The 22,010-nt window shown below is 38.4% G+C and overlaps 1 protein-coding gene across 2 annotated transcripts in view; it reads right to left on the bottom strand.

Moving 5' to 3' along the window:
• TMTC2 (transmembrane O-mannosyltransferase targeting cadherins 2) overlaps positions 1 to 22,010 on the bottom strand; it is a 409,914-nt gene that overhangs the window by 231,465 nt on the left and 156,439 nt on the right. For both annotated transcript variants that reach the window (XR_009451272.1, XM_059683726.1), the window contains exon 2: positions 20,327 to 20,897. Coding sequence is in view for 1 of the 2 variants with exons in the window: in XM_059683726.1 (XP_059539709.1) it covers positions 20,327 to 20,897 (571 nt within the window). In the remaining variant the exon portion in view is untranslated. The remainder of the gene's footprint in view (positions 1 to 20,326; positions 20,898 to 22,010) is intronic.

Below are 22,010 nucleotides of genomic sequence, written 5' to 3'. Positions count from 1 at the left end.
AAATTTAATGATTAATGAATGTAAAAATAAACTAACATCCTTGCAGCATTACATAATAGCTTGAGTATTTCTATAATTTCTATAATGGACTATAATAAACTCTGCTTCTAAAAAAGTAAAATAACAGGAACAACCAAACATATGATCTTTATAGCACATATTTTAAAGGTAGCCAATTTGTAGAGAACGTGATCATCTTAAAACAGACAAAAATAAAAATGGCTCACATTAATTACTTACTATATGCTAGGCACTCAGAGATTTTAATGCATTAACTTATTTAATCTTTATTAAAACCCTAGATTTGAGGGGTACTGAGATATAAAGGAGTAAAATCAGAATAATTCCCAGGTCATGTTGCTATTAAAGCAGCAGGCATTATATTTCCTCATGCAGCCAGATATCTGTTTAAGAGAGGGAAGAAACTGTTACAAATCATTGCAAAAAAACAAAAATAACTTTGAAAAGGGCCAAATAAAAAGTTACACTCACTAAGAACAATTAAGAAATAATCATTAAAATATATTTAGAGAGCATTCAGGATTTGAGATGTTGGCATGATGAGTTTGAAAAGAAGAAAAATATATGTTAATTTCACTTTGATTTTTGCAGTTACCTTGAATTTTTAAAATTCTGAGCCAATCATTCTAATGGTATTCAACTGCCCTAAGTGCTCTTCATTTGAACAGAATGAAAGGACCTATTTTTAAAGAGTCAGGATGAGAGCTATAACACAGTAAATATAACACTGTCAAACTTTTTGCCACCTCTCAACTGAACTATGTCAGAACTTCCAATGCATTTATCACCAAGATATTAAAAAATAAAAATCACTGTCAAAGTCCATCACTTCACATCTACTGGGGAGGTAAACCCTCTAAGAAACACACCATCACCCCACCACCAATTCTGTCCCCAAAAAAGTATTAAACTGGTATAAGATTTACTTCTCAATTTCTTTTCACTGACAGTTCTTCGTGAAAAAAGTGTTTGGCCTTTGTATTAAGAGCAATAAATAAATATGCTCACTTTTCTAAGTAATTTGCAAAACAAAAACAAAAAATCAAGAAAGATGAAAAAGAAAATGCAAGCACCCTTATATTACAAGCTGAATTTCAACTGAAGATATATTTTTACAGCTGCTATGAACTTCTAGAGCTGGTTATTCTTGGAAACCACCTTGTGCTTACTTGGGCTTCCTTTACGGGAGAATTGTTACCAAAGTTTACTTTATATGATTCTTTTGAATGAATATGATGTCCAGAGACTAGTCAAAGTACTAAGTTTGTACTTGAATTAACTTTCAAAATTCTAGGGTAAAGGAGATCCTACTAAAAAGCAGGGTTGGAGATACCTGCTCAGTGAGCTCAGTAGTACTTTGATAAAATATACAGCAGGAAAATAGAATAAAGATCGTGTGCTCTCAGGGTTACTCCAGGCAAAGTACACCTGTCTAGGTTAACTCCACTGTAAAAAGGAAAGATTAATATTCTCAACAGGGCATATAAAATCCAGATAAAAATGAATGTGAAAGCACTTTGTGATTCATACTACTGTACATATATTGTCCTAAACTCGATCTTTTTGGGGTGCCTGTATGACTGACTACACATGGGTATATAAACTAAGTCACCAGATAGAGCCAGCAAACTACTGCCTGTGGGCCAAATCTGGTGCCCAAACATGTTAGATAAAGGGTCACTAGATCACAGCCATGCCCATGTTCTCAGCAAGCCAGCAGGTTGAACAGCTGTCACGGAGCCCACCTGCCCTGCAAAGCAGAAAGCATTTACTATCTGGCCTTCTGAGATGGAAGATAATGGTAAGTTCTCAGTCAAGATTCCTATTTAACACCTGATGGTAGTTCTTTTAGGTTTTTTGTTTTTGTTTCTTTTTTCTTTTAAGTTTTTTTTTAATTTTCTTAAAGAGAAGGACGAATTCATTTTGGTATTTAAAGAAGGCATGCTATTTTTCTTGCATAAGGAAAAGGATCACAGTCAATTTCTAATGATATGCCTAAAATGATAGCACGGCTAATGTAAAAATGACATAATCCACTATTTTGGTTTGCACAATTATTATCATTAAGCATTAGAAAGTATGTCCAGCTGGCATGCCTCAGTGGTTGAGTGTCAACCTATGAACCAGGAGGTCACGGTTCGATTCCTGGTGGAGCACATGGCCTGGTGGCTCAATCCTCAGTGTGGGGCGTGCAGGAGGCAGCTGACAACAATCCGATCTCATCATTGATGTTTCTATCTCTCTCTTTCTTCCTCTCTGAAATCAATGAAAGTATGTTTAAAAAAATAATTATAAAGTATGATTAACTTCTGAGAGAATCCATTTCAGATAATCAAGTGTTAATAGTGTTTAAGTTTAAAAGATAATGAAAAAGACAACTTCAAACCGTAATACAAGGATATCTTATGGAGGTATTTTAAAACAAATTGTTTAAAAAAAAAGAGTCTCAAAGGTGAAACAGAACATACAGCCCAATTCAGTTAGCGGCAAATAGGTGGTCCTCGAAATAACAACAACAAAACAACCTATTATTTTAAGTGCTCTGGGATCTGATCTTCTGTTCCTTAGAATGAATGAATCATTTAATGTCTGTATACTTAATCCATCTCTCCAATCAGATTATTTCAAAGACACAGAAAGTTAGGATTTTACTCCCAACAAAGATTAGTAGTAAAATTACTTTAAGAAATAGAATGACATAATTTGATTCTTGAAGCATCCACAGAAACTCCCATATTAGGAAAATAACCCCTGGGGAGGGTAAATGACTTGTCCACAATGACATAACCAGTGACAGAAACCTTGTGAGCCCAGGGCTCCTGATTAGGACTGCAGAATGTATGTCATTATGCCATACAGCCACACTTTTCACAGCATGGTCCCTTTATCTCAGAAATCACAGTTTCTTTCAAAAACATTTCTCAGAGGCTTTTGTGTAATTAAACTAGAAAAAAGGCTACCAGCTGCACGCAAAGGTGTAGGTTCAAGCAACCTTTATATAAATCTGATGTAAATCAGCAAATGTCTTAATGGCATATTAAATTTTTATAGAACCATTCTGCCACAATTAACTTTATGTTATTGCTCTTTTAAAATTGCTTAGAAGTGAATTTGCCTCTAGGAAGCAAGTGGGGGTATATGTTAGGATAGCCATTACTTTAAAAGGATAAAGAAATACCTCACATTCAGTCCCTTCTTTAAATGTTTACTATGTCTAAAAATGTTTCCTTTTTTGTAAGGTAATAGAATGAAAATTGAAATTGGGTTTAACACAGATTTTTACAAGCACCTTTACACTTGGATAAAACTTCTGGTCAAAGCGAAAAACAAGTCAGTTATATGTATTTAAATACAGCTAAAGTACTTCTGCATCTACAAGACATGTGCCACAGCACTGAGAGGCAAATGCATGAGAAAAAATAAGCGGCCCCCAGGTTCCTATTTACACTATAACCACTATTACTCATTCAAGAATCAAGGGCCTCATAGACCAAGCACAGGAAGCAATCAAATACTGATGTCAGAGTCTTACTCCGGAAAAGCTCATTGATAGAAGGGCCTACAATTTATCATAGTTTTGAAAACCAAAATAAGGATCCAGGCATTCTGATCGAAACATAAGGATACCCTGATGACCCAACTCCACTACCAATGCGTTAGGCAGTAAACAGGACAGGCAAGCATATAAACACCACCAGTGGAAACATTCACGGTTCTCAGGAAGAGTTGGACCAGTTTTGCTACCCACATGGCTCGGCCTCAAAACTGTTCTCCACAGATCTTGTTCAACTGGTAGCCACAGTAAACCAGTAACCTCCTTCATCCTTAATTTAAAAATATGGAATTATGATTACAGTAATAGTTGCAAAAACTCAGTGAACATACACTGGAAACCAATAAAACTATACACTTAAAATGAATCAACTTTATATGTGAATTATATCTCAATAAAACGGTTAGAAATAAACACAAAAACCTGATCTAAATGGATAGAAGCATTTATAACCTTGATTTATTCTACTTACTGTAAACATTCCTCTATTTCCCTTCGAAAATACTAAACATTTCTTACGAAATACTGCCAGGTTAGGGGTGTTACATAATACAGAGCTTATGCACCCTATCACCTTTGAATAATTTTTTAAAGGTCAGAATCACATCTGGTCATGAGTTTTAGATATTAACCAGTGACTTTGTAGCCCTTTTTGATAATAAACAGAGGAAAGCTCAGATTCCAAAAACAGTCTTTACAGCCCACATTAAACAAGACCTGACATTCTGAGCAATTTAGGGCAGTCACACTGGCACTCCTTGGCATCACAATATTGCTTTACGTTCTGAATCATTTTATATTTTTGATGAAATTTGCAGGAAAATATTTTTTTCTATTTTTCTGTTGTTTTATTATATTTTTATTGATTTCAGAAAAGAAGGGAGAGGAAGAGAGAGATAGAAACAAGAGAGAATTATTGATCAACTGCCTCCTGCATGCCCCATACTGGGGATCGAGCCTGCAACCCGGACCTGTGCCCTGACAAATATTTGAACCCTAACCTTCTGGTTCATAGGTGGACGCTCAACCACTGTGCCACGCTGGCTGAGCAGAAAATATAGTTTTTATCCAAACTGTAACCAATGTAGCACAGACTCATTTTTTCCTTTATAAAGTCGTTAGGAATAAACTGCCTGTCAAGGACATAGAAGTTAATATGTTTGATTAGCAATGATGCAGCAATATGAAATTCAGAGCCAAGCCAAATGCTTCAATGTGAAATGACTCCAGATAACTCTTTTTTGCATACTTCTGAGAAACACTGTGTATTTCGGAGGACACAGAAGTCAAAAGGAGCTTTAGAAGATCTAACCCAGTCAGCCTCAAAGAACACATCTACAATGCATCTTTTTTAAATCTGCTCATTGTAGGGCAAAGTCAAGGTGGGCATGGTATGCCCTTGCAGGCCAATGTGATGTTGAAGGTTAAACTTGGAATGCAAGATTTCCATGCCTGTTCTGGGACAGGAGGATGCAAAAGAAAAAGGGTTTCCAGTCCTTGATCTGAAGGAGATTTCTTAACCAACTACAGACAGTCTTCGGGTTACGTCGGACTCCACGTACGTAGTTTCATGGTTATGTCGCCATCTCACATTCATTTAAAAAAAAAAAGTTCCGTCATTTCGATGTACATACATATGTGCTTTATGTTTTTATTATTTATTTACCACAAGTAAAGGTCAGGAATTATCTTTCTTTTAAATTTTTTTTTTCTGTTTCACTTCATTACTGCTGCGGCTGTGCTCGTAGGTGCTTATGGAGGCGGGTCCCTACTTACAGTGCAAATCGAGTTACGTCCCGCCGTAGAAACGGATCTCCGACGTAACCCGAGGACCTACTGTACACTCATTTAATACTTTAAAAAATTCGGCCCCTTTTTACTGTAAGGAACTCAAATGGGAGACAGTGATCAGCAGTAGAATCACTAGATTTACAATTAGCATTGCCTTTGAAATCCAGTCTTGCTGCAGGTTGACTGGTTCAGAGTTTACTCAACCTGTTGTAAAACAGGGTGCCAATAACAACCCCTTATGATTAATGTGACTGTTAAGTTAGAAAATAAATGTAAATTCCAAAAGAGCATAAATTTGTTTGTTTTCAATATTTTATCCTCAACATCTTAGAACAGCGTCTCATATCTAGAAAACACTCAGTACCTACTTATCAAAACATTTTTTAAAAAGAAAGCACCTAGTACATTTCTTATCACATGATAGGCATCTGAAACCAAATGAAATACACCAGCACAAAGTGGTTTAAAATAAATAAATAAATAAATAAATAAATAAATAAATAAACAAACAAACAAACAAAACAAAACAAAAACGCCAGGGTGCACTGAGCTACTTAGATGCCACTCCCTTCCTGTCCCTCTCTCAGCCTCTCCCATAACCGGGTAAGTTAAGTGGATGGACTCCTGTGCTTCTCTAGAACTCCACATGAGATTCTCTTCCCACTTAGTGCAGTGACAATTACCGGATACATGCTCTGTGCTTCCTAAGGGCTGGGAACACACATTATCCATCTGTGTATTTCTAGCACCCACAAAACCAGCTGTTGCATGTGGGAGTGCAGATTACTTGTATTTAAAGCTATTGCAGGTAAATATCATCGGTCCCAAGGCCAAGTAGTATGAGAAAATGGTTGTTTCTTTCATACATTATTTGGATCTTCCAGTGGAGCTACGCTTGTATAAAAAGAGTAAAATGGGAAGACCATACATGAGCATTACAGTCAGACACTGGGAATGAAATCCCTTTTCTACTATGTATTATCTGTGAATCCTTGGGCACACTATTTTACTTCCATAAACTTCAATTTCCATATCTGTCAATGAGGTTAATAATACCTACTCTCACAGAATGGGACAAAATAATGCACAGAAGACACTTTGCTAGCACACAGTAAGCCTGGCTAAATGGTGATTGCTATCATTATTACCACCAGCTCTGTGTATATGCAAATGAAGGCTAATGAATTCAAATGGGTTATTTCTCTTCCTTTTTAAACAATAAGGAAGTCAGCACAGCCCTGGAGAAGATTACACTGCAGAGTGCAAGAGAATCAGAGTGCAAATTATCCTGCCCAAGCACCAGAAACTTCAGGCTGCTGCTGTGACAACTTCAATTCAGCCCATTTCTCACCCGACCAGCCCATTTTTCAATTGGCACCTCCACACTTTCTCCTTTCTTGCTATTTTACCTCTGAAATACATTCATTTTTGGAGTCATCCTCACTTTTGACCTTAGGATTTGAAAATTCACCCACCAGTGAGAAACACATTCCAGGAGTTAAGAGGAACAGGGAGAGAAACTCTACACCCAGCTGATGTGTCTACTGCTAATGCCTAAAATTTCCCTCACCCCCCAGTTGGGTGCCTTGCCAAGTGAGACGAGGGTGAAGTGGGGCTGCTTCACTATTAATTCTCCACTCTTAGACCAGTCTCAGGCTCAGCAGCTTTAAAGAGAAGACCCCTCCATTCAAGGGAACCTATCTCAAACAGTCATACACCGCCAGTAAAGGAAAGTAACCAAAATAGGAAGAAAAGTACAGTGATTTCAGTCTCTCCAGGTTAAGCTTCTGACAGCCAGGAAAGTAAATATTTCATCTGAATGCGAGCTTAAGTTAAACTGGGGTCCTAGGATGACAAAAGGCAAACCCACTAATTCTGCAGTTGAAGCTAATTGTGGGTAGGCAGGGGAGGCAAGAAAAGGAGGGGCCTGAAATAAAGGAAGCAACAGCAAAAAAACAAAACCAACAATGCCATTTCAAAAAGCACCCTGGAATTATTAATATAGCAATAGAGAATCTTATGAAGGTCAGAGTCTTACTTAAGTATTGATGAACTTGAAGGATGGGTACATGGAGGTAAATTACTAGTCTCCAGTCTTAACTGGCAGATGAAAATTACTTCCATAGTAACAAATTTTTTCATAAATTAAAGAAGGGAAGCAAAATTAAAGGAGGATTTATAAAATCGTTAGACCTAGCGGAGGAGACTCTACCTTCTACTAATCTAGTGCCTGATTTCTGTGGGCCTCCAGTTCTGTTAAAAGAGAGGAGGTAGCATGTAGACAATTTCTAATATCCTTCTTCAGCTACAAAAGTTTGTTTTTATGAAAATTTTATGTATGATGTCATATGAGAGTATCAGATTCTCAATGTTCATCAGTGGTTCCCAAACCTAGCTATTCATTAAATCACAGGGATTTAATCCTGCTCCCTGTCCACCTGCCTGCACTCGATGCCTCAGAGGGAAGGAGGGGTAGGGCTGTGTGGAGGCAGGCAAAGGGGGCAGGTCAGGGAGAGGGTAATGGGGACATCTGTAAGAGTGTCAACAATAAAAATTAAGAAAAAATTTAAAAAAATGAATTAAAAGTAAGCAGACCAAAAGATTCTTATTCAGTAGCTTCCAGTTGTGTGCTACAATCTCTGGTTTAAACCACTTTCTCCATGGCAGGCTAATAATCAACCACATTTGGAATATTCCAAGGAAACTCATGATTAATCCTAAAACCTTTAACTATCACCCTCTCCCACCCCACCCCATGTATCATCTATCAAATAAATCAAAACTTTATATATTGGATTTCCTGAAATCAAAAACAATTTTACATATGGTTCTCTCCATTAGCCAACGTTTAAGATTTAAATTTCTGTAAAAACAATTTGGTCTAAATACAATTCAAGTATCCAAAATATTTTTTAAAATTTTTGGGAGCCTGAAAATAGTATTACTTTAAAAACAAGATTTCTTTTTACCTCTATTCTCTTCCTAGGAGGTGGGGCAAATAAACTAAAGCACTGAACTACAATAAAAGCCAGCCTCGCCGTTTTTCTCTGCAGAGGTTGCTATAACAGAGATTCTGGAATCAGCTGCAAAGATATTGCTTGCCAGGGAGGGGAAGGAAGAGGGAGGAAGAGATCAACATTCACCTAAAGGTGATAACAGTGTTTCTTTCTCCAAAGAAAATGAGACTTGCATGCAGTAAGATATTGGCAGCTATTGAACTAATCTTCCTTATTATAAACCTGGCTAAAAGGAAATATATAGGAAACAAGGTGGTGGGGGGAGAACAGGAAAGCCAGTCTCCCCTCCACCTTCAGATATATAAGCAACAGCACCATCCTGAGCCCAGAGTGGGAAAAATCAGGCCATGAAAGGCTGAGGTGATGGCAAACGAAGACAAATGTACATATAATCGTGCTCAATCAATTAAACAAAAGATAAGTGATCGAATCGTCTGTTTGAAAGAATTATTCTTGAAAAGGATTTTTCTTCAACATTCTTTTAATTACCAGCATTGGTGAACCACCATATAACAAAGACTCCAGTTTTTGTTGATTGACATTTCACCCTGCAACCCATTAGGAAAGCCACAGCCACATTGAGTGCTGTGCACAATGACAAAAAGTTTGCTACTACTGGAAGGCTGTGGAAACACACTAGAGTGATGGTGACTGTGGTGATATCTACTATAGGAAAAGAATTTGGCTAAAAAGTGAACATATCCTATATTCATATCTAACAACAACCTTCAAGGCAAACATTATATTCCCATTTTACAGACCATGTAATCGAGGCTCCAACATGCTTAGTGATTTGCCTAAGGTCACATTGCTTTAGAAAATGATTTAAATCGAATTCTGCAGGCTGCAGTCCTATAAGAGTCTTAACTTGCAACTATACGTGAAAAAATTAGCCAAACAGCAAATGATTATTTAAAATAAACAGCTGTTGTTTTCAGTGTTAGATATATTTAATATTTTCTCTCACTATGTCATGATTTCTTAAGAGGAAAGAAACTACACTGAATAGAACACATTAACTGGCAACATTCTGACTAAATCCTAAATTTAGGATAAATAAAAAATTCTATGTAATTTGAATAATTTGAAGTTTTCCATTACATAAAAGTTATGAAAAACACTCAATTCATTCATGTATAATCTAGGTATAATTTAAATAAGTTATATAAGCTTGTATTCATGCAGCCTGTTCTGATGGAACATGTAACACACACATCTTTTATAGGGAGAGGGACTAAGATAATGCTAACAGGTATAACAACTCAAAATTCATAAATTAAAATATTAAGGTTTTCTCTTTTTTTAGTTTTTAAATATATAAAATTTCATTATTTTTAAATATGTTTTTATTGATTTTAGAGAGAGAAGGGAAGAGAGATGGAGAGAGGAAGAGAGTGCAACATGGACCAGATCAGCTGCTTTCTGTATGCTCCCTATTGGGGATCAAGCCTGCAACCTGGGCATGTGCCCTGACCGGGAATGGAACTGGCAACCTCCTGGTACAACTGAGCCACACCAGTCAGCAAAATTTCATTATTTTTAAACACAATTGATATTGAATCTGATGAACTCTATTAAATGTACTTGATATTTTAATGGAATAGCAATATTTTAATGGAAATTCTAGATATATTTTCCATTTCTTCACTTACTAAAAATGAAGTCATTTGTATTTAAATGTCCTTTATTTTCCCCATGTTGTCTTTGCTGTTTTCTTTGAATCTTACATTAATTCTAAGAAAAGTGATAATCATATACCCAAATGCAGGCATTACAGATTCCCCCATCATAGCAAAGAGAAATATTACACTCTTTGCATTTTACTTGACTTCCTGAAATTAAATGAATAAACATGTGGAGAAAGAAAGTGTCCTTTGGAATGGAAACACTGCCTTCACTAATCAAGGCCATAATTACTGGCGGAACATATAATAAATTCTGAATGCATGCTATTTCACTTGATGCTGGAGTTATAATCGGACCAACAGAGCATACAGGAGCCATCTGGGTGCTGCAGAGCTGTAAGGACAAACCCAGAGGGCAAGGGCATGGCGACCTTCCTGGCTCCAAAAAATCTCAGACTTTGGCATTAGGACTGTTCTCTTCTGATTTGTTATTAACCTTTTTGAAGAAAGAAATACCATGATCAGTAGGTATGAAACTTGATGTTTAGAGGAAAACTAAACATCACACCATGCAACCTTATCACTGCATCACATTTCAATCGGATTTTAACTATCAATAAATTTGATTTAATACTCAGTTTTATCTACCCTACCTTCTGCTCTATTCTTATCTTTTAAGGAATCCCTAATGCACTCATGGAATGTGGCTTTCTATTGCTTAAATTTCATTTGAGAAATCAACACTAAATTCACATTTTTATTATTCCAGGTATTTAAGACAGGGATTTGACTTCCGGCAAGGACAATGGACTTCACATTCGTGCAAACCACGTCATTTCGTTTTCTGGGAAACTGACAGTACCAGTTGAAAATGAGTAACCTGATAATCACGAGATCCTCCTCAGTTAGTTTGATTCCTCTGAGGCAGGTTATCGAAAATTGAGCCGAGTGATGTAATACACATCGCAGACTGTTATGAGAACAGCATAGATGATTTCAATGAGACTCATTATTTATTCATCACAATTTGTGTGTCATTTTCACTGACGGTATAGTGATTAACTGGTTGAAATTCAGTGCTGACAGAGTATTTAATTCTGTACTGTAAAAAAAGGAGCCTTTTTAATCACTGTTGTCTTCCTGTAGAAATGAGTGCAAAACAAAGAGGGATTCTGTACTTGTGGCCATTCAGGGTAATACTGGAACCCTGTGCAGCAATGCTGGGAGAGCAGGCACAGGAGAAAGCCCTTAAGGACTCCCTGTTTTTCTCATTAGGGGTGTACAGTAATATGCCAGATATTATAGAATAACAAGTAAAATCATACTAGTCTTCAGAAAATAAATGTTTATTTTAATCCCACAGAACAAGATAAACACTGATAGAAGAGATCTTCACTGAATAGTTATAACCCCCACTCCTGAGTCTGATTCTTAATCTCATCACCAAAGGGACCCCTCCTCAGGTTTAGGAGAAGGACAGAGAAAAAGTCCCCCCAAGTGGCAAGAAGGCGCTAGCCTGCACATACATCCCCAAGCTTCTCCCATGGACCATTTGAAGTACAAGCCCATTTAAAACCCACACTTGGTCTCCAAACATGATTAGAGATTATGTTTATAACTAGGGGCCCGGTGCACGAAATTCGTGCACTGGGTGTGTGTGTGTGGGGGAGTGTCCCTCAGCCCAGCCTGCCCCCTCTCACATACTGGGAGCCCTCAGGCGTTGACCCCCATCACGCTCCAATCGCAGGATCGGCCCCTTGCCTAGGCCGGACGCCTCTGGCTGAGGCGTCCGGCCCGGGCAGCGGGGACCCGCAGCTGCAGCGGCCCCACGATCGTGGGCTTCGCTTTAGGCCCAGGCAAGGGACCCCTAGCTCCTGGGACTGCCAGCTTCGACCGTGCCCAGCTCCCATCACTGGCTCCACCCCTACTTCCTGCTATCACTGGCCAGGGCGGAAAAGGCACCTGATTCTCCGATCATGGCTGGGGGGCCGCCTTTGCCCTGCCCCTCAGCTCTTAGCTCCTCCCTGGGTTTCCGATCACTGTCAGTGGCAGGGGGCTTCTTCCTGCTTTCCCTTTCGCCTCCCTGCATTGTGCCTACATATGCAAATTAACCTCCATCTTGTTGTCAGTTAACTGCCAATCTTAGTTGGCAGTTAATTTGCATATAGCCCTGATCAGCCAATGAAAAGGGTAGCTCGTACGCCAATTACCATTTTTCTCTTTTATTAGTGTTGATTATAACAGTTAACATATCTTAAAAGGCCCCTACACTGTTGTACACACTAGCTCTCTCAATGTACCTACCTCCACACCAGCTATCTCAATGTACCTCTACACTAGCTCCCTCAATGTACTTCTCTAAATTCCTGCACTCTCTGTGTCTGCCAAAACGACAGCTCTGTGGTCTTCAGGAACTTCCTATGAGTTTCCCTCTGCACAATGCACATGCTCTACCGTCCACTTTTCCTCCCCTCTCCAAATATAAATGCCTACATTCCAACTATCCTTCGAGGGCCTGCACAAAGGTCTCTGCTCCAGAATTCCCTTCCCTGATACCCTGGGCTGGAAGTAACCTCCCTTCATCTAACTCCCCTAGCACTCCCAACGTCGCACTACAACCCTCACTACTTTCCAGCTTGAATTTCAGTTCCGTAACTACAGGCACTGTTCTCAACTTCCTTCTACTCTTCAGTGTCTTTAAGGACAGAATTTTGTCAATTCATCTTTGAATCCCCACATTGCCAAATACAGAGCCTTGCACAAAAATGAAAATGATGATTTGTAAGACTAGATTGCTGTTCCAAGGACGAACAAACACTCTAATGCGAGCATCACCAAATCTTGTGAGGCTACCTAAATTTAAATTACTCGACTCGAGTACAGAATCCTCTTAAATTAGCTCAGCAAAGAAGCCAACCTGCAGGAATAAAATACCTTATTAATCTTTGACTTTTTCCACTGTAAAGTATTTTTGAACCTCGACTTTATTTGTGGTATTATCTGGTTAGCAGTGCTGGCAGCTGCTCAAAGTTTTAAAGGACTATAGGTCATGAATATTAAATGCTACAACTAATTTACTGGGAGGAAATCCAAATTCATTTGTAAGTGCATGACAAATAGCCCCAGTTTCAATATTGCTAGGAACTACTGTGATCAGAATCGGAGTATCTTGCTCTAACTGGATTCTCAAAAGTCAGGTGTAAGGCAAATAAAGGGAAAGAAAATAGAAACAGGACTTGAAGTGTAGCACAGATGTTGATTGAAAAAAAATCAGAAACAGAAATATGTATCACATTTCACTCAATGCAATAGACATGAGGGTCACATCTTGAGTAAAACCATAACCCACCCTAGAAAAGGGACAAAGCCTTAAATGATAACAGATTCCACCAATGCCATCCCCAGCAGGTAATCAAATAAAAAGGCACATGTGGATCCAATGTGTAAATACCTGCAGGGTATTCGACTGGCTTTTCAGGCTGTTTTATAAATGGGGAGTCACACAAAATGTCAGCTGTACAGAAGTACCACGTTTAATCTCTTCGGTGTTCAAATAGTGACAAACCAAAAACCTTCAACAGAACATTAACTCCCACCCTCAGAAACCATTCTGAAAATAAACCTTGTAAACAGTTTGGAAATATAGGGTTGTTGGCTAGTTTAGGGCTGATCACTGCATCCTGATGTGAGAATAAAGATAATCAAGATTAACTTCACTCACCATAAGCTACCTCCATCATTCACACCATGCTTAGTATTAAAATTTAAAAAGCATATTTATAATGAACAAGATATACTAACAAACAACATAGAAACAGACTCATAGATACAAAGAACAGACTGACAGTTGGTAGAGGGGAGGGGTTAGGTAGCTGGGTGAAAAAGGTGAAGAGATTAAGCAAAGGAAAAAAACTCAAGACACAGACAAAAGTTTGGTAATTACCAAAGGGAAAGATGGTGGGGGGAGGTAGAAGAAGGTAAAGGAAGAAAAAATTATACTGGAAGGAGACTTGACTTGGGGTGGTAAACACACAGTACAATATACAGATGATGTACTATAGAATTGTATATCTGAAACATATAAAATTTTATCAACCTGCAGGAGTTGTCACCTCAATAAATTCAAGAAGAAATAAAAATAAATAAATACAAACAAAATAAATAAAAAAGCATATTTAGAGAAACTGTTAAAAGATCAAACTAAAAGGGCTTCATTTTTCCAAATTATCTTAGACTATTATTAGAATTGCTTAGACTGACTTTCAGATTTCCTTTAATTTTTTTTTATTTTCCACCTGTAACTGAATAAGTGATTATGAGGCTAATAAGGGAGGAAAAAGATGTTTCCACATTAAAACAGTTAACAGATGTTAAATAAGCACAGAAAATAGCCACTAGACAAGCAATGACTGATGTTGGGTAAGTAAGAAAAACGTTGCTTTTACTGATTTTATTACCCATGTACCTCCTGGGGCCATGAGAAACTTGTAAAAAATTTTGTGGGCAGATAAAAGTCTAACATTTATTTGCAAAGCTAGTTTAAGTATATTTCACGGGTCTTCCCTACCCCCACCCTTACTTTTTGACCATATAAAACTAAATAAGTGAAAGTCATCAAAAGAAGGCAAAAACAATCACTTGGTGAGACCTGGTCATGAAAATGTATTTTTTAACATTTTTCTGACATGCATTTCTGCCAACCCCACCTGCCAGACCTCACTAACCAGGAATGAAATCCTCATCATATAAAGGGAAGAACACAGAATTTCACTTGACCATATCAAACACATTATTTTTAAAATATAAATCTTAAACAAGTGTAAATTCATTAATGTACTAGTACCTACTATGTGCCAGACAGTATGCTACATTCCAAGAATAATGTAGGAAACATTCTGAAACTAAGAAGCAGGAATATTTTTAAATTTTGTTTATAATGTTATGAACACTAATTTTGTTCATACACATTTCAGAAGATTTCATATTTAGTGTTGTTTTTACAAATACTATTTCATGTCATATTCAACCATATTATTTTATAAATCATATGACTGTCAGTAAGCATTTAAGTTAAATATTATTTTTTTAGCATATTCAGAACAGTACCTGACAGATATAAACATCAAATGTATTTATTAAATACTAAATAAAATATCTACAGTATGTCAGGCACTTACTATTTTTCACATACTTCATTGAAGAAAAGTATAAATTTAATATTGGTTTTGCAGAACTGCAAAAACCTTATACATTGCCCTGACTGGGTAGTTCAGTTGGTTAGATCGTTGTCCCTGATATGCCAAAGTTTTGGGTTTGATCCTCGGTCAGGACACATACAAAAATCAACCAATGAATGCATAAATAACTGGAACAAATCAACACCTCTCTCTCTCTCTTTCTCCTGCCCATCCTCTCCCTCTAAAATAAAAAATAAAAACAATTTTTTTTTTAGAAAACCTTATGTATGATATGGACATTCATATCATTTGAATGAGCCTTTTAAATAAAAAATGGCAACCAAGAACTCTGGTCAAATTCAGCCATCCCAAGGATTTTTGTGTGGCCCAATAATAACCAACATTAAAAAAACAGATGTCATAGAAAAAATCCAGATGTCTATCTTCTCAGAAAAATCTTAAAGTCTACTAAACCAAAACCTTTATTTACTTCTTTATTTTTACTGCAGTAATGGGATGGAGTGGAGTACGAGCTGTAGGGCAGCACCTTCTGCCTGGCCCTGGTACACATTTGAGTTTGGGGACCAGGATTTGAAAAGAGGAACAGAACCGAAACCACTGTGAAAAAAGAAGCTGAGGGTGATTGCTATGAGAAAAATAATACTGACAAAACTGAAAAAGTGGGAATCTTGCTCCTCTAATTCTAATAAACTCAAGCTTTCAGAGGACCCTCCATTTTTAGATCTTGAGTACTGACTGGTTCTCTAATTTGCATAATAGAGTTAAACATTTGTACACTAGAGTTTTCTGTTTATATATTTGTTATAGTTTTATGAGGCAGAAAAGTTTATTTCATCTGGCAAACCCAGGATAACTATGTTGCAGAGTTAACTGGTAAGATATTTAGGATAATTATTCTTTTTAAGGTTTAGAAGAACCTTCTAACTAAAGTTTTAATCCGCTTCCTTCAGTCTCTTCCAACTCATCCAAGCATTTAAAATCTATATATTTAAAAAAAGAATATGGAATTTTCTATAACTTCCATATGTAATCTATGCCAGCGTTTACAAGCCCCACAGTCATGAGATTCTAAATGAAAGTTTGTGCTTAAATGTGCATGATTTGGCTTCACTAGATCTCTAATTCACTTGCTTTCAAACCACTATACATTTAAAGACAACTAGACAGTGACATCAGAGGCATGGCAGTGTGAGAGATCCCCTCGGTCTCCCCCCTTGATGTTTCAACAGTTTAAACAGCTATAATTCAACCAAGTCTTCCCTGCTCAATGCACAAACACACCTGAGAGAACCGAGCACTGAGAAATCTAAAGGTGGGCAAGTGGGAATGAACCGGGGAGGAGAGAAGGGAAAAGTGTTGAGCTGAGCCACCTGCAGCCAGGAGCTCAAGGTAGGGCTCAGCCCGGAGAGGGGAAGAATCAGGTTTTGGCTGGCACTCCCTTCAGTCAGGAGGAGCTAAGAGACTTGGGGGACATTCCTGCAGGAGTTGGCATTATGAGCTACAGCTGAACCCAGTTGTCTGGTGGTTGGCATTCCACTCAGAGAAACCAAAGTCATGAAGCCTGGCTTCCCCTTATTCTCCTAAAGCTTGCTTCCTTCACCCTTGGTTGCAGAGCACATTATCTGCAAATCTGAGAACTAGTACTACAGAATCACTATTTCCCTGAGCAAAAGGCCCACTCTGTGAATGGTCTCAGGATCAGGGCAAGAAGAGAATTCCACAGAGGTTCGAGGTCACAATTACTGGAGGACAAAGCAATTTAGAAGGTGGACAGGTTATCCCAGTCCACCCTCCCCCCACGCATCATGGCTATACTGACTGCAGTGTCTGGCAGTAGAGGACAGCACTGAGATTTCACAAATTGGAAGCCCCACAGCCCACCACGTTTGTTCATTGGCAGGGTTGATTCCCTAGGACTGGGGTGACCAGATCACAGGGGAGGCACCCACCTCCCATTTTCCATCACCCCAGGGATCTGAAAAGCCAAAGAACAAGAGAGCCAAAAAAAAAAAAAAAAGAAAAGAAAAGAAAGAAAGAAATCCTGATTCAACGCCACCTACTGGAAGATAATAGGACTTCTTTGTTTCAATCTAAATGCCATTCATAGATGCCTAGACAGAGGAAGGAATCCATCAAATACCAGGAATAACCAAGGTAGGGAGGCAGCTAAGAAAAAAAATAAAAATCTCCAGAAAATAAACCGAAAGACAAGGAAATATGTGATTTAAATGACAGAGACTTCAAGATCGAGAGGTTAATACAGCCGTGGGCAAACTACAGCCGGATCCGGCCCATTTGAAATGAATAAAACTAAAAAAAAAAAGACCGCACCCTTTTATGTAATGATGCTTACTTTGAATTTATATTAGTTCACACAAACACTCCATCCATGCTTTTGTTCCAGCCCTCCGGTCCAGTTTAAGAACCCATTGTGGCCCTCCAGTCAAAAAGTTTGCCCACCCCTGGTTAATATCTAGGCCTCAGTTACGTTCAGCTCTAGGCCCAGAAAAGCAGGAAAACCAGAAGTAGTGACACCATGGCTGACATCAGGGCCAATGCACTGATCAACAACCCCTACCCTAGCACCAACAAATCGACAGAGACCACGACCTTGACGCTAACTCTCTTAGTCATCGTAATTAATTATTTTTTCTCCTATACACTCCAACCACTAGAAATCTTTGGGAAGCCAGGTCTTTGAGCATTTGCTCACTTGTGTCTCTGGGGCTGGGCCACTTCCTAAAAATAAGCTCTTACTTTCCTTGCTGCAAACCATGGTTTGATTTTATTGGGCTTTGATGCTCACAGACAAATGGGCCCCTTTGGTCTGGCAACAACGGTAAATGGAAATTCTTTATAAGAAACCTCAGTGTTTCATAGCTTTCAAGGCTAAGTCTTGAAACACACAGAGCTGCATCTTCAAATAGGTCAATTTTGTCGGAAAACAAAATTCTGAGTAAATTTGAAGATCAAACTGGCTTTATGGAATGATTCATGAATCAGGCAACATTCCATCAAGGTAACAGAAAGGAGCTCCAAAGACCTGTACAAAATGGAAGGCAGAAAAGATAAGGAAAGAGTGGGATTACCTCATCCTACTTTGGGGGAGAGAAACAGTCTAGAAGGCAGATTACCTCTACAGTGCTAACCAGGGAATTCCAGATTGATTGAAGTTCACATTTTTTGAGAGAGGCTGACATTGCAATTAAGTCTTGATTTGCTGAGGTGGACTTAGCACAGGTGACTCTACTCTGAACCTTTTCTTTAACAGTCCCAACCTCCATGGGATAAGAACCATGATTTAAACTTATTCTATTTATTTACATGTCAAATAAACCAAGAAAGCTTGCTATTGTTAATGACATGGTTTTAAAGGAAAAGAAAAAGATTATAATCCCTATTCTCCCTAAAAAAATAATTAAAACTGCTTTGAAATTAAGAGCTTGACTCTCAAACCAGATGTTGTTTGCTTTTCTTTTAAGGTTTTAGCATTTAATTGAAATCACAAAAGAACTTCATTAAGCCCTTGATACTTGAGTTCTAACTGAAAGGTTAAGCTTCCCTGCAGAGAAGCATAGCAGTTAATTGCCTGCCTACTAAATAAAAAAAAAAAATAGCCATTTTTTTAAAAGTACAGTCAAACCTTGGTTTTCCATTTTGAACCATTCACTTCTCAACTAGACAACCCTTTCATGCTGATGCCTGTATGACCAGTCTCAAACCCCATAGGTGACAAAGGAGTGAATGTGTGTGTATCAGTCAGTTTACTGCTAAACATCATGTTGTTAGCATCTCAGGAAATAGTGCGGGAATATTCTCGTGTTTTTTGCTTTTGTTGCTGCTTATTATTACTAAATTTTCATTTTTTACTGTACATTTCATGTCCTTTTTGTCGTTAAAGTGTTTATTTATAGATTAAAGAGTACATTAGACATGTACAGTATCTAAGAAAGGTTAAAACAGGGAATCATTTGGGGGTCTGGAATGGATTAATTCAATTTACTTAATTTCTAATGGGAAAAAATGATTCGGTTTTCGAACAGCGTCTGGAACAAATTAAGTTTGAGAACCGAGGTTCCTCTGTAAATGTTTCTGTTTCTATTTCCTTCCATTTTTTAATTTAATTTCTTCCCAATTCAATTTCAAGCAAAATAGGAAATTGAGGAGGGAAAAGTTAGTCAATACTAGAAAACTTGACAGCTTTCTCAGGGCAAATATCCAAATCTGTAATTCCTTGCTTAAGTGTCTAAGCAGCAGCAGGAGCTGGCATACACCATGGCCGAGGTTTGCAAACCCTGGCCACGTGGAGTCTGCATACTTAAAGCCAAAGCAAGCGAGTTTATTGTGAGTGAGTGGGGATGGGGCAATAGGTAGAAGGCACTTTCTCAAGATGTTCCAATTTACCCAATGCCTCGGATGAACACGCTAGCAGGAAACTGTTCGGATCACCTGAAGAGTGTGGGATCCCAAAGTGCTTATTTGACCTTCCACCAACATTGCATTTGAAACAAATACTAAGCCCTGAAGCAAAGGCCTTAATTGGCCTCAGCGCAAAACTTACAATAACCACTTTCTGTTTTGACTCTTCTATTCTATTACACCACAAAAAGGAAAAGGTGAATATGATTCATTGTTTAAAAATTTGAGTTCCTAGCACACTGCAGAGAAGGGTTCTTTTCCATCGTCAACTCAGGAAAATAATATTAACACTGGGAAGGATTTCCCCTCTATAGTCTAGTATCTAGCTCTATTACCAGCTGTGATATATTTACAAATACACATTATGTATAGGAGGCAATGTATAGGATTAGAGTCGGAGCAGAAATTAGGAATGAATAAAAATAAATTAACTCTAAAGATGCATAATCTTTCCGAAGCAAAACTATCCTTCTACACCTCCTTTGAAATCATGAAAATAAGTAAAGAAATCTGAGAAATCAGTGACTGAAACCCAGGTTAGTAGGGAAAGGTCAGAAAGGACACTTCCACTTACTGAAGATCAAAAAGTTACTTACGTTAAATTCTCTTTGAAAAGGAACAAATTTGCCTTTTAAATGGTAAAATAGGACCAAGCAAGAGATGACTCAGAAATCCAATGCTTGAGCACCAACAATCACTTACTTTGTAAATGGTAGGTAGGATCTGTTTCATTTTCAGCCTGTGAAAGACGAAGACATCGTAAACTGCTGAGACTGCCAGAACAGTCACTCCTTGTTCCTTCCACAGCATGCTGCATCCCGCACACAGCCCTGTCCCCAGGAACCAGCCCCACGTCCTGGCTGAGTAGCCTCTGGTAGAGCAGTGTTTAATGTAGCAGAGCAAGGAGAGGAGAAAGAAGAGACTGGCCCCGACATCGGCCCGACCCACGATTCCTGCCACGGCCTCCGTGTGGATGGGGTGAGAGGCGAACATCAAGCCCGCCATGAAGGTCCAGTATCCGTCCCCAAGGAGTATCTTGGAGAAGCTCGTGAAGAGACCAGTGACTGCCGCATGCAGTAGGATATTGACAAGATGGTAGCTCCAGGGATTCAGCCCTCCGATGGCATGGTTCAGGCGAAAAGAAAGCGTGCAGAGTGGCCGGTAGGACTTGTGGCTGCCACTGTGGGTTAGAAGAGTCCCCCAGAAATCATTGTAGAAAATGTGCGTCCATGGCGTTTCTGGGAGAAGGTCCTGATTAGTCTTGATAGCACGGCTGAAAAACAAAATGTTAAAAAAATCAAATGAAAACTACAGGAAAAAACTATTAGATCATATTGGTAAGATATTATCTTCCTCCCTAGCTTTGTTGTCATGAGACTTTATGCTGGGGTTCCAGGAATGCATAATTAATGCAAATGAACTTTATATGTAGATTGAATTTAGATCCTCCCCTTATTTCTTACTAGCACCACAATTAGAATTGTATTTCTTTGCCTCAAAAGCTTTCTTCCTTGTTTGAATGCAAGTATGTTTGAAGAATAAATGCAGAGGTTCTATCATTGATTTAAGCCTTAATGCAGAGGTTGCTAAACTAGTGTCCTAAAAATCACTTGGCATACTGACTAAAAATGCAGAGTCTAGGCCCCAGGTTGATGTGAAGCCTGAGAATATGCATTCTTTAAAAGTACAGCCCCAGCTGATACTGGTGCAGGAGATACACTAAGAGCAAGAACTAGCCCCCAAGGGAAATAAATTTTAAATAGAATATTTGTGCCTGGAGCAATGCCTCTCAAACATACACATCATCTGGGAATCTTAACAGGCAGGTTCCACATTTCTAACAAATCCCTAAGTAAAATTGACTCGGCTGGTCTGTGGACCCCACTTTGAGTAGTAAGGACCTGTACCAGTGATGGCGAACCTTTGGAGCTCGGCGTGTCAGCATTTTGAAAAACCCTAACTTAACTCTGGTGCCGTGTCACATATAGAAGTTTTTTGATATCTGCAACCATAGTAAAACAAAGACTTGTATTTTTGATATTTACTTTATATATTTGAATGTCATTTAACAAAGAAAAATCAACCAAAAAAAAAAAATGAGTTCACGTGTCACCTCTGACACGCGTGTCATAGTTTCACCATCACTGAGTCCTATACAGCTGGAGAGATGAGTAAGAATGGTTTTCCATCTATCCAAATATTGCCCCTCTTCCTACACTCCAGTAAACCTCAGCCTTTACCCCTTCCGAGCTCTCACAAGACTTAGTGTCATCTACACCAGATGCCACAATGATGCACTTCCTTGTCTCTTGCTTTTGAGGACTGGTAACTCAAGGAGGAATAACCTAGTATTCGCTGAGCACTTCCTATCTGCCAAGCCTCTGCT

Source organism: Myotis daubentonii, chromosome 2, assembly GCF_963259705.1.
Source record: "Myotis daubentonii chromosome 2, mMyoDau2.1, whole genome shotgun sequence".
Lineage (NCBI taxonomy): Eukaryota > Metazoa > Chordata > Mammalia > Chiroptera > Vespertilionidae > Myotis > Myotis daubentonii.
Note: the sequence above shows the minus strand (reverse complement) of the source record. Positions and strands in the feature narration are given on the sequence as shown.